The sequence below is a fragment of the Schistocerca piceifrons genome, chromosome 5 (genome assembly GCF_021461385.2).
Source record: "Schistocerca piceifrons isolate TAMUIC-IGC-003096 chromosome 5, iqSchPice1.1, whole genome shotgun sequence".
Taxonomy (NCBI): Eukaryota; Metazoa; Arthropoda; class Insecta; order Orthoptera; family Acrididae; genus Schistocerca; species Schistocerca piceifrons.
In genome coordinates, this window is record NC_060142.1 from 149,823,173 (window position 1) to 149,836,934 (window position 13,762).

General features: G+C 36.1%; 1 protein-coding gene across 1 annotated transcript in view; it reads right to left on the reverse strand.

Annotated features, from left to right (window-relative positions):
* Window positions 1–13,762, reverse strand: part of LOC124798306 (neural-cadherin-like) — a 446,838-nt gene that overhangs the window by 35,677 nt on the left and 397,399 nt on the right. The window contains exons 10-18 of the mRNA XM_047261643.1: window positions 13,364–13,669; window positions 10,023–10,296; window positions 6,191–6,399; window positions 5,716–5,879; window positions 2,440–2,608; window positions 2,151–2,357; window positions 1,785–2,056; window positions 1,126–1,331; window positions 769–911 (exon numbers count right to left, since the gene is read on the reverse strand). Coding sequence (XP_047117599.1) covers window positions 769–911; window positions 1,126–1,331; window positions 1,785–2,056; window positions 2,151–2,357; window positions 2,440–2,608; window positions 5,716–5,879; window positions 6,191–6,399; window positions 10,023–10,296; window positions 13,364–13,669 — 1,950 coding nt within the window. The remainder of the gene's footprint in view (window positions 1–768; window positions 912–1,125; window positions 1,332–1,784; window positions 2,057–2,150; window positions 2,358–2,439; window positions 2,609–5,715; window positions 5,880–6,190; window positions 6,400–10,022; window positions 10,297–13,363; window positions 13,670–13,762) is intronic.

Consider the following 13,762-nt stretch of genomic DNA (forward strand, 5'->3'; position numbering starts at 1 on the left):
ACCTTAGGGGGAAAAAAGGACAGGTATACACTCGCACTCACGCACATATCCATCCACACATACAGACACAAGCAGACTGTCTGTATGTGTGGATGGATATGTGCGTGAGTGCGAGTGTATACCTGTCCTTTTTTCCCCCTAAGGTAAGTCTTTCCGCTCCCGGGATTGGAATGACTCCTTACCCTCTCTCTTAAAACCCACTTCCTTTCGTCTTCCCCTCTCCTTCCCTCTTTCCTGATGAGGCAACAGTTTGTTGCGAAAGCTTGAATTCTGTGTGTATGTTTGTGTTTGTTTGTGTGTCTATCGACCTGCCAGTGCTTTCGTTCGGTAAGTCACCTCATCTTTGTTTTTATATATAATTTATCAAAATACTGTAACATGGAACAAAGATTAGTGGACTGATGTGTGGTGTACAAATACATGCAACAGAAAACAGTATTCATAGTAGCTCCAGAGCTTTTACTATTTTCCCAGCAAAAGTACACACATTCACACACACAATAACACAGAAACCCAAACAGACACACACATACACACGTGGGTAAGGCAAGACTAATCAATCCTGTGGCCATGGGTGTGTATGTTTGGGTGCGAATCTGGGTACTTTTGCTAGTAAGCTCAAAAGCTGCTGTGAATGCTGTCTTATTTTACATATGTGTATGCAGGACACATTAGTCTGTTATAGGCGAGTAGTTTCCTCCTCCTTATTTTACAGATTATTAAATATGATTAACTTAATAAAATAACTACAGACACATCAGATTTTACCTCAGTATCCCAAAATATATCAACTCTGTGCCATTCTCCATCATCTAAACTCTTTTTTGTTTTCACACGTAGTTCCAGAGTGCCTGACCCAAAATCAATTAAAAGCTTAGGCATTCCACTTTCAAGCTCTAAGGAAATAAAATCTGAAACGTACAAACAATAACCAATTCAGTACTAATTGATTTACACCAATGTATTGTTCTAAATGAAAGTGTGTAGTGGAATTTATAATCTATTAATAATAATAATAATAATAATAATAATAATAATGACACAATTTCTATCTAAATAGCTTTCTGTCCATTACACTACTTTGCCTACCAAAACTTACAGCTTTCTGTTTCATGCTGCACATACCTGACACAATAATTTCATTAGACTCTGGAGGCACAATAGGTCCATTGTAAAGCAGCATTCCATCTTTCTTTTTAGTTATAAACTCAAGGCTGAGATGAGAACTATCACACATTTCCAGAGGAGGATACCATGCCCACCCATTTCCTCTGAAACTACGACCTGTCTGCTGACACCTTGGACCACTATAACCAGTTGGACATGAGCAACTGTAAAAGATTCAGAATGAATTAATTAGTTTTTTTCCTGTCTCAATAGTTATTTAAGATTTACATAGATATATACTTAATATTTAATTTGAGCTATATCTTTAATTTGAAGGACATTTGCTGTATTGTCCTCCGCTTAGCCACCTGGAAGAACGTGATTGACCAATTAAAATGTAAAAAATAAGGTTTCTTTTTTTAAAAACTAATGGTTACTAAGGTGTTTAGAGACAGGAAAAGAGGTAATAGCTAACAACACTCTCTTTTTTCGTGCCAACTAACATAGTGTTTCATTAAAACCAGAATTAGAGTTGTTTGATATGAAAAACCTTAAAAAAGAAGAAACATCTGAAATTACGGTGGGAAATAACACAATAATGGGAAACGAACAATGTTAGAAGATCTTCAGACTCAGGAAATACAATTTAAAGGAACACATTAACTCAGTACACATACCTCAGTCCAAATCTGCCCTCCATACAACGTCCTCCATTATAACATGGACTCAATCTACAGCTCTCTCCTTTACTGAAATTACGTGCACCACAAGTACATTCTGCTATGACATCAACACGCACTCCTACCAGTGCGGTCTTGTTGGCATTAACCATGTATGGTAAATTACTAATATCTAGTATATTTGTACAACTTCCTTCACACATCACATTTTCATAAAGGCACTCATCAATTCCTACCATAGTTATATTTATACCAACATCTTTTTCAATCTGCAACAGAAAAAATAAGCCATAAATCAAGAAACCAAACAAAAATGCATTTTTCACCATAAGAACTCTCAAAAAAAAGTTATGTATAGCCTACCTCCTCTCTGTGCATAAGCACAAGTCCATTCAGTCTCACAGGTTTGTAGTATGGGGAGCCATGGGCTGCAAATCTAATATCTGTGACAGGTGGATGCTTTTTTCGTAACTGTACACTAAAAACATCAACATTCTCCCTTTCTGTATCGAGCAATTCGGCTAGTTTGTCTCTGAATCGATCAGCTTTGCTCCTCTGAAGACTTTGTGTCTACAAGAACAAAGACAGTGTGTTGAAGTTGGTATAAAACTATATGTCAAATAAAAAAATAAATCACAGCCAGTCTACATACCCTGTAGTTCCACACTCTAATGAAATCTTCATCTGTAATACCAGCTATTCTTATAGAGCCAGAGTTAATAACAGCATCATGAGGAATCTCTCTGACAATGACTGTTACGTTTGCTTGTACATCAGTCTGAGTGTGTTTACGGTCATACACCTTGAACCTCAAATTATACCTAGAAAGATATAATAATACCATATTTAATGAATAGTTTATATGTGAGATTAAGCAATACACTGAGTTATAAAAGTCATGGGATACCTCCTAATATCATGATGGACTTCCTTTTGCTCAGCATAGAACAAAAACTTGACATGACATGGACTCAATAAGTCATTGGAAGTCCCCTGCCCAGATACTGAGCCATGCTACCTCTACAGCCATCCATAATTGTGAAAGTGTTGCTGGTTCAGGTGTTTCTGCATTAACTGACCTCTTGGTTATCTCCCATAAATGTTTGAAGGGATTCATGTCAGATTCTCTAGGTGGCCAGATCACTTACTCAAACTGTCTCCAATATTCTTCAAACCAGACATTAAAAATTATGGCCTGGTGACAAGATGCACTATCATCCATAAAAAAAAGTCCATCAATGGATTAAATAGTCTCCACGAATCCGAAAGTAATCTTTTTCATTTAATGATCAGTTCAGTTAGACCATTCCATGTAAACGCACCGCACACCATTATGGAGCCACCACCAGCTTGCCTTGTTGACAACTTGGTTCCATGGCTTCGTAACATCTACATCACAATTGAACCCTATCATCAACTCTTGTCAACTGGAATCTGGTTTTTATCTGACCAGGCCATGGTTTTCCACTCACCTAGGACTCAACCATAATGGTCATGAGACCAGGAAAGTTGCTGTAGATGAGGTCATGCTGTTAGCAAAGGCACATGCATTGGTCATCTGCTGCTGTAGCCCATTACCGCCAAATTTCATTGCACTGTCCTCATAGATAAGTTTGTCATACATCCCACAATGACTTCAATGGTTATTTCATGCATTGTCACTATTCTGTTAGCACTGACAACTCTACGCAAACACTGGTGCTCTCTGTCACTAAGTGAAGGCAGTTGGCCACTGTTTTGTCCATGGTGAGAGGCAATGCCTGAAATTTGGTATTTTCGGCACACTCTTGACGCTGTCGATCTTGGAATACTGAATTTCCTAATGATTTCTGAAATGGAATGTTCCAGGCATCTAGTTCTAACCACCGCTCCTCATTCAAAGTCTGTTCATTCCATTGGGTGGCCGTAAACATGTGAGAAATCTTTTCACATGAAATATCTGAGTAGAAAAAACAGATCTGCCAATGCACTGCCCTTTTATACCTTGTGTACAGGATGCTATCACCACCTTTATATGAGCATATTGCTACCCCAGGACTGTTTGTCACCTCAGTGAAAAAGCTGAGTTGGATATTATGTGAGAAGAAGCCTCTTAGTTATAGGCCAAAACAGCAAGTGGATTCTGTCAGATTCTTGGACAGCCTGTGCTCTCCATCTCTGTTTCCTTCTTTTGTCCTAATTCTTGCACATCTCCTTGTCACTTTGTTATTGTTCTCTATCACGTCTCTCTCTATTGTAAGTTTCATGAGAAGCCCAAGTCAGATTCAGATGCAGTTATCCTTAAAGTGGTTTTCCAGAGTTTCTTTAATTCATTACCAGTACCTTTGCTTCACTGCTCCTTTACTTATTTAAAGGGAGCTTATACCTTGACCAGCCCTACAAGATATAATACTAGTGTCTTCAAATCACACTCTATCAAACAAGTGACAAGAACTTTCATCATAATACAGAATGAAGTGCTACAAGAATGAATGTTTGTGGGATAACTGGATTTGATTTAATCAATAATTGATGAAAAATGCAATTGCAAATACATCGAGGTGTAGTCACTTCAGTGAAAATCCCAGAATATCTGTAAGATGAAAATGAGGTTGTTAAGTTCAGTTGGGCATATTAATGACCTAGCAGACAAATTTTTTGTAGATGCTGCAGTTACCTATAACAAAGCACTGTTTGTGTAAAGGTGCATAAATACTCAGTCAAGTCTTGATGATATTTCAAAGTGGTGCAAAGATTGGCAATATGCCTTAAATGTTCAGAAATATAAAATTTTGCCCTTCACAAAATGAAAATACAGCATCATCTTATGACTGCAATATCAATGAGTCACAGTTTGAATCAGTCAACTCATAAAAAAATCTGGGTGTAACAATTTATGGGGATATTAAATAGAATGATCACATAAGCTCAGTCATAAGTAAAGCAGGTGGCAGACTGCATTCCATTGGTATAATAAAAGGGATTCAGCCTATAAACCAAATAGCATACAAAACACTCATACAACCCGTCCTTGAATATTTGAATATTCCTCAAGTATGTAAGAACCATACCAAACAGGACTAATAGAGGATATTAAATGTATACAAAAAAGGGCAGCATGACTGGTAATAGGTTTGTCTGACCCATGGGAGAGTGTCATAGTGATTCGGAAAGAAATGAACTGGCACATGCTTGAAGAAGGATGCAAATTATCTTCTGAAAGCCTACTAAGAAAGTTTCTGGAACCAACTTTATGTGACAAACCTAGGAATGTGCTAAAAGCTCCACAGGGATCATGAAGACAATATTAGACTAATTATGGTGAGCACAGAGGCATCCAGCCAACCATTCTTCTTGCACTCCATATGAGAACGAAACACAAAAATAACCTTAGAAATGGTACAATGGGATGTACCCTCTGCAATTCACTTTATGTGGTTTGCAGTGTATAAACTTAGATGTAGATGCAGTATCAAAACATTGTCAATAGCCTTTCTACCTTTTCTAGTCACATCATATTACAGGGCACAAATTTGTACTAGATGGGCAAAGTATCAACCAGAAAAATGACAATATCTACTGCAACTGTTTCAAATTTGTGAACGAATCAGAAGTATTTGATTCTAATTTGAAGAGTGTGTTTGAGGAGGAGATGAAGAGAGGTTACTAGTGCTTCATGCACTACAACAATAGACACATTTCAGTTTGACAGATTTAGGTTTTCTGTGATTTTTCAGAAATATCTTCAGCTGAATGATCAAATTATTTTCTTAAAGTCTGTTTCTGACAACCTTCAGGTTTACAGGACATTGACCTCTAACCCTTCTTTAAAGAATTACCTCTATTCCACAAAATGCCATCCTTGAAAAATTCCAAAAATTCTGTGGTCTTCATAACCCATCTCTTAAAATGAATTTCATTATTGACATTTTGAAACTTTTAGAATTACCTGCCATCCTGTGTGCCATGTCTCATAATTATCATGCCTGAATCTTCATTCAGTTTAAATCTGGGATGATCTATTCCTTCCCAGTAAAACTTCTTGTCTGGCAAATCCCAATCATCCAGATCATAAACATAAACACGTCCAATTTCTGTGTCCGGAGCCTGCCCCTAATTTAAAAGATAAGAATGAAATATGTAAACAATTAATACAGAAACATGAAGTAATTTTAACAAACAACAAACAGTTACATTTATTTTTAGCCCGCTAATTCAGAATATCTTGCTTCAAAAATTTGTCAATGAATTCCATCTTACACAAAAAAAAAAAAAAATCATAGCTTTTGAATATTTTCTTTTGTAAATACATGACCCACAGAGAACATTGGTAACCATTATTTTATATATAATTAAAAATGTACAAGTGTAAAAGTAATGTGAAAATATTTTAGGAAACTGAACATGTTTAATAATTCTCATACCATGTAATTGTAGACAAATATTTCCTTTGAACCAGGTTGCATTTTGTTGTCATTGACATCACCAATGACTACAGTAAGTGTGCTAGTGCCAGACATTGCAGGATTACCAGCATCCTTTATAACAATGGGAATCAAGTACTCCTTCTGCTGTTCTCGGTCAAATGATCGGAGTGACGAAACAACTGCCATTCCATCTCCATTAGCACCCTCTACAAGAAAAAAAGCAAATGTTTCTACACAAGTTTTTTTGTTAAACCACTTGATACTATTATTATTATTATGAACATATTCGGACTTGAATAAGTGAGATAACTCAATAAGTGAAACCACCAGACATCTTCATCTTCATAAGAGAGACTGATATCCAGGAAATGCTCGCTTTGCCTACAGTCACGTTATCCATACATTCAAATATGTCTATTGCTATATTTTTCTGAATTTGGATGAATTGCAAGTGTGTGCATAAATCACATTTCCATACATCAGACATACACACATTGCCTTTTTTCCCCTCGTTACACAGCACCAGTGTTTTAGGAAACAAAGAAAAACTAAGCAGGCATTAGTTGCTGAGGAAGATGCATGATATTCTCAGTATGTTCAGGCATATATTACAACACCTCCATCAAATAATAAACATAGAATTGTGAGTGTGTTTTAGAGTGAAATGTCTTGCCTCAATCCACCCTTCATAAGATTGTGAATGAGAAAGATCCCATAATGTCTCTGCATTCTGAGGCATATGGAAATACAGAGATAAACTTAAGTAGTGAATTTTCTACAATAGGAAAATGGCTTACGATATGCGTCAAACAAACCCTCCATAAAAATATTCCTGTGTTTGGACTACTGTTGGACAGAAAAGTTTACCACAAAACTTTTACAGCTGGTAATTGTTGGTTAAAGGCTTTTAAAAGATGTAATTATTCAGTTTTTAAGAAAGCAGCTGGGGAATGCAAACCAGCAGATCAAGATGTGTGTACTCAACAGAATTGAAATCTGATAATCCTTTTACAAGTTGCCAAGCAGCTCCCAGCTAAAACATTCACATTTGAGGAGAAAATGTAAACAAAGTGCACAGCACCTCACTATTCTTTTCTATGCCTGGTGTGTATATTGAATTGAAGTTTGTAGCTGTATCAAAAACAGCATACTTGTAGGACCTTGCTGTTGCTGTATTTCAGGGAGCAAAATATTTATTATTGTCAATAAAGTCATATAAAAGTACAAGGAAGTTTTTAGAACTTCGTCTCCTCTTATCCTCATGACTGGTGGATCCCCACCCTGGAGTCAGAGGGACCTGCCCCTCCTTTATTGCTTTCCTTAACCTACCCATTTTTCCTCCCAGAAGAAGGTACTAATAGTTCCAAAAGCTAAGATAGTTTCTTGTATTTTTATGTGTGTCTATTGGCAGGTAAGTACTAGCTAATCAGTTAATCTCTCAGTTTGAAAGTTTTATGTTAATCTTTTTTCTGATGCTTTTATTTTAAGAACAGGCAATGCTCAGGTCACACACAACACTGTTTGTGCTGAGATTATAATCGTTGTACCTGTGGAACAATTGCAGTTCAACTTCTGTGTAGAGTGGGTCACACACACATACAAACAGATATAAGAGTCAACTATTGTGAATGTCGGCGGCAGCCCAAACTGAAGGAGAGCAATTATAGCCATCACTAGTCTTGTACTGAATGGGACGCTTAATAATTCCTCTCTAGTAATTTTAATTTCCAGCTGCTTTTGATGATAGTGCATGAAGAGAGGGGTTAAATTTATGGTATGGTAATTTAAGTATTCGCAGCTTTAAACTTACTACCTGAAACATGAAGGCTTGGCGGATAAGGGAAATATTTAAGGTATTGCTGAATAAAGGTGAAGGAGAAAGTAAGAACAACAGAAGAAAAATCATTCTTTTTGTTGACAACTGTTCTACCCACACAGAAGTATCAACACTCATAAATGTGAAATTCATTTCTTTACCTCCCAATGCCATCAGTTGGTTCAACACTTGTGGTATCATTATCACAAAGACATCATCAGAAACATTCTGACTAGTCTGGACAACGACACTGATCCCGAGATAAATATAGTTCTTGGTATGAAATTTGCTGCGAAAGCCCAGTCGCCAGCTAATGACGGTATTATCAAGAACTGTTTCAAGGAACCTGGATTTAGATCTGTAAGGCAGCCAATATTTCGAGCCAGAGGAAAAAATACTGAAATTAGGCCCAGCAACAACAAATAACAATGACAGGTGTCGGACAATATACGGATGACAATGTTGTTACTGATTATGTCAACATATCCAAAGACAGAAAAAGTAACAATAATAGACTCTATCACACAAATGTCTGTTTTGAAGAGGAATAAATGCTATTCCCAAAAAGCAATATGCTTCAAATAGATTAGAAGACGTCCGCATATGTTTTTGATTTTTCGACAGGTGAGTCAGTTTTTGAAAAGATATGAGAGGTTGAAAACCATATTCGGAATAACAAACTGGAAATACAAAGAAAGCTGACAGATATCTTTCAGTAAATGTAGCCAGGTACACAGTAAATGACATTAAAAATTGCATTATAACTTAATACAGTATAACTTACACCCTTTTCTTAAACTTCTCCAGGTCAGACATGTAACTGCTAAACCATGACTAAGAAAAACTTCTAAATATGAGAGAGTCTATATCTGAACTTCAATTAGTGAGAAATTTCAATAAGTGGTTCCTTGAACTGTCACTTATCCAGGTTTGACTGTATTATGATTATTCCAAATGTTCAAATTCCAAAATTTTCATGTTCACAGATGTGATTTGTCCACTAATAATGTGAAGACGTGCAAAAATTCAGTGATAAGTTATAATAATGTTGCTCACTGCTTATACATTTCATTTTCTATCCTGAAATAGTCCTAAACTTTTGATAGATCATATTTTCTCATTCATTTTTCTGTGTCTTATCCATAACATTGTGGTCACATCTGTGATTAGATTATGTCTTTCCACAGTGCACTACAAGTTCACATTTGTTAAAGCTTAAACTGTAATTAAAACAGTATAAATACAAATGTTTTTTGGATGTATTAAAAATGAGGAGTCTTTGGCATTTCTCCAAGGAATAAAAGAGAAACACCTAATAAGCTATATAAAATCATAAACACATGGGTACAGTCATACTTCCAACACCACCTGTGATATGACGTTAAGTGAAAATCGAGAGCACAATTTTTGTCTTTGACACCTCAGCCTACATCTTTGTGTACCTCATCCTCACTGCAGGTGGGTCTCTCTCACCCTGAGGTCTAAGCAATCTGTCCTTCCTTTTTAAGCTTCCCCAGACTATCCCTGTTTCCTCCATAAGGAAGGAACTAACAATTCCAAAAGCTATGTAATGTACCTCTTTTACTTTTATATGTGTCTATCAGCAGCACTAAATATTTTTTCTCCTGGAGGAAAATACTAGTCAGCAGATCTGTCTCATAATTTATTAAATTTATCAGAATGCAAATTTTGATAGCCACATGACCACTACACATTTTAACAGATGTCACTCACTCAACAGCTGACACAATAAACAGATATTACATAAAGTGTGAACAAAACAATATATAATTACACAGATGCACCATTCTGTCAAAAAAAAATTAAATTAAAACAAAGCCATAGCACAGCATCTAGTAATTCCTATCTGTGCTACTTGTACCAGATTTCTAAATATTCCTCTCTTTCTTGTCTAACATTCATTTGCTCTTCAAGCTGTTCCTTGTTCTCTGATTTTACTACTGTGTAAAATTCTAAATTTTATTTTGCAAAAACCATGATATATTTACTTACTTTGATCATGTTCAACTTTGAATGATGCACGAATAACATCATCTGCATTGGGGTCCATCCTGAATGTGAATGGTGGTCCATTGCTTTTTGATCTGTCATCATCATCTGTTGCAAGTATTTCTACTACCTTCCGAGGCGGTACATGCTCAGGTAATACAGGTCTATAATCCTTCAAGAATGTGGGAGCATTGTCATTTATGTCTTGAACTATAACAGTGAGTGTAGCTGTTGCTGTTTTCGGTGGCACTCCGTCATCAATAGCTAAGACTTTTACCTAAAGACATAGGAAAAATCAGTACAATTTCAAAATGTGTGTTTACAATAAGCATGCTTGCAATAATAATAATTCATAAAAATAAGCTGTAGAAGAAGAAAAAGAAAAGTGAACTTCATTTGATGAAACTTATTTAATAATGTGCCTTAACAGAGGAAGCTTAGATCTATCATACATGAAGAAAATAATAGATTTAAAGAAACAGACATTAATTAATATAATACAGAACTTAGCAAATCAACAAATAAATACACTTACCTGGAATTTAAAAATGATAGTTGTATGTGTAAATTTGAACAATTTAAGCAGTGAAGACACAACTCACGAAATAGTTGGGGTTCTGAGTCATCAACAGGCACATAAACAAGAATCAGAATGTTGCTAGCTTTCATTATAGTCACATACACGTATGATAAACACATATATTCACATATATCTGCATGGACACATTGTCCTGGCTGACTCTACTGTGACAGCACAGCAGCTCAACTGGGCTTGCCTTTCAATGACGTGGCATACTATCTATTTGTTGATTGGTTACTTTTAAACCTTAAAATCATTTGTATACCATGTCAATATGTAAAGTTATTTGCTTTACAGTCATTTTTACAAACAGCTGTAAACTACCTTTTAAATAACTTTCATGTCCTCAAATGTCTATCAGTGTAGGAAACAGAATTTTGCCAATCACTAGTTAATTTGGAATTTGCCTTATGTTTGTCGTTGCAGACACATATGCAAAATGGAATTAATTCTGCAAACATTGAGCATTCCTGTTAGACTTGTAACAGGTACCCCAGATCAAGCAGCTCAGCAAGACAATGCCAATTACTGGATTACGTGCTGAAGGATTATGGACTAATGAGGTGGACGTCGACAACTCACCAAAAGCATCAGATAAATGGAAACTGTTTTGAAGAAACACTGACTAAGAGACACCGTGAACTGTATTGTTCTAATCAGTGATGTAAAAGCTCAATATGCATAAGCAAGAGTAGCTTTCCATGGTGATCAATTTTATATAACTGTAAATGTTGGTTTCTTTTTAATAGTAACATTCAGAATAGTATTTAAAACCTGATTTTGTCCATTAACTTATTTCTTTCTATAATCATAACAATTTTGCAAACTCACTGACTTATGGCACAGTCTGCATTATTGCAAGTATTGCTATAAATACTAACAAGGTAAAAGTTAAACAGTTTAGGTAATAAAACTTCCTGGCAGATTAAAAGTGTGTGCCGGACTGAGACTCGAACTCGAGACCTCTGCCTTTCATGGGCAAGTGCTCTACCAAGTGGTCCCGAGTTCGAGTCTCAGTCCGGCACACAGTTTTAATCTGCCAGGAAGTTTCATATCAGTGCACACTCCACTGCAGAGTGAAAATCTCATTCTAGTTTAGGTAATAGTTAAACAAAATGAGATTTTCACTCTGCAGCGGAGCATGCGCTGATATGAAACTTCCTAGCAGATTAAAACTGTGTGCCGGACTGAGACTCGAACTCAGGACCTTTGCCTGCTAGGAAGTTTCATATCAGCGCACACTCCGCTGCTGAGAGAAAATCTTATTCTGGAAACATCCCCTAGGCTGTGGCTAAGCCATGTCTCCGCAATATCCTTTCTTTCAGGAGTGCTAGTTCTGCAAGGTTCGCAGAAGAGCTTCTGTAAAGTTTGGAAAGTAGGAGACGAGGTACTGGCAGAAGTAAAGCTGTGAGGACGGGGTGTGAGTCGTGCTTGGGTAGCTCAGATAGTAGAGCACTTGCCCACGAAAGGCAAAGGTCCCGAGTTCGAGTCTCGGTCCGACACACAGTTTTAATCTGCTAGGAAGTTTCAATAGTTAAACAGTTTTAGTCCCTTTTATTTGCTTTTAATTGCCAGTGATTCTTTGTTTATGTATTATGTAAGTGTTTTATCTGCATTTCCATGTTTTTTTGTTCTGCATTTGATCTTGTTTGAATTATTGTGCTCTGCTGATTTATCTTACGTGCTATGCATTAACCACACATCACAGCTTGTTCAGTTTTTTTAGGAGAATATTTTATCAGTGGTTATCTGTTTGATTTGGGATAATGAGTGATCATTCATAATGTTATAGTTTTTGGGTAATTATTTGCATGTATGAACATAATGCTCAGCAAAACTGAGGTAATGCAGAGTATTCTTGGTTCCAGTTAACTTAAAATTTGTGGGCACAGTAAATTTATAGGACCTGGATCAGAATATTGTCAGTTCAGTAATTGAACACTGTCACCTCTAACAGTGTTGATGTTCCGGGATGTGCTGTTTCAGATAATTCAGTTACATTTTGTGATGCCCTCTTATCTGTTATCACCACAAAGGGAAGTGGATGCGACATTACTCCAGCAGTTTACATGAAATGTGACATACGAAGAAATGCTTATACCAAGTTTCAAATACTTCTTCTGCTTCAGATTCCATCTTTTGCATTTCTTTGTTTCAAGTCTGTTCTTGCCTTACCACAATTCATTTCCATCTATTATATTCTTCTGATAACTCAAATCACAGCATGTACTATAGATTAGTATCATCCAGTACAACCACTTTCTTACTGCACTTATTTTTTTACTGGCAAGAACCAAAGCCTCAGTTGGAAGAAACATACATGTACAATTATTAAGGTGAGAAATGGCTAAGGAAATAACATCTTTTTAAATAAAAATATGGGTGGACTTTTATAATTAACTCTTAATATTAGTTACTTTCCAAAAAATATTTCCCATTAATGAAGAATTTGTGTACGACTATTTCTCACAGCAAAGTCTAACAAAATGTGTATCTTAAAACAATTCTCATTTATTCTTCAATCCCACATGCACTGTTTTCAAGACTAAAGTATACATGAGAATTGTTTTGAATATAAATACAGTTTACAAGTTTCTTTGATTACACTGTATCTAAGAAAGGCTATTATGGGATTAAATTAATAGAAGGCATTCTTAAGGGAAAATAATTACACAACCATGAGATTTTATGAGCTTGCTAGAAGTAAGTTTAAATTATACTATACTCTAAGTTAAGATCTATCAAGAACTTTTATCTGTGTTACCTGATGCCTCGGTGTCTCTTCTCTGTCAAGCTTCCTCTGAATAGATACAGTGCCCTCTTGATTAATAGAAAACTGTCGCTTTCTGTCTGATGTCCGATCAATGGCATATTTTACTTTACTTTTGCCTCCTTGATCTGGATCACTGGCCTTAAAGGTTTCAAGGGTTTTCCCCAATTCAGCACTTTCAAATACAGACACTTCAATGTTTGGACGCTCAAATTGTGGCTTATTGTCATTGATGTCCCTCAGTTTTACAACGACCCAGGAGTATGCCACATGGTACTTATCATTATCATTGTCTTCTCCCTGAAAAGAAATGTACGTCAGAGAAATTTAGGACAAGTTAGAAGCAGTATTCTACATCTAAAGAAATCAGAAGCATAATTCAAACTTATTAAT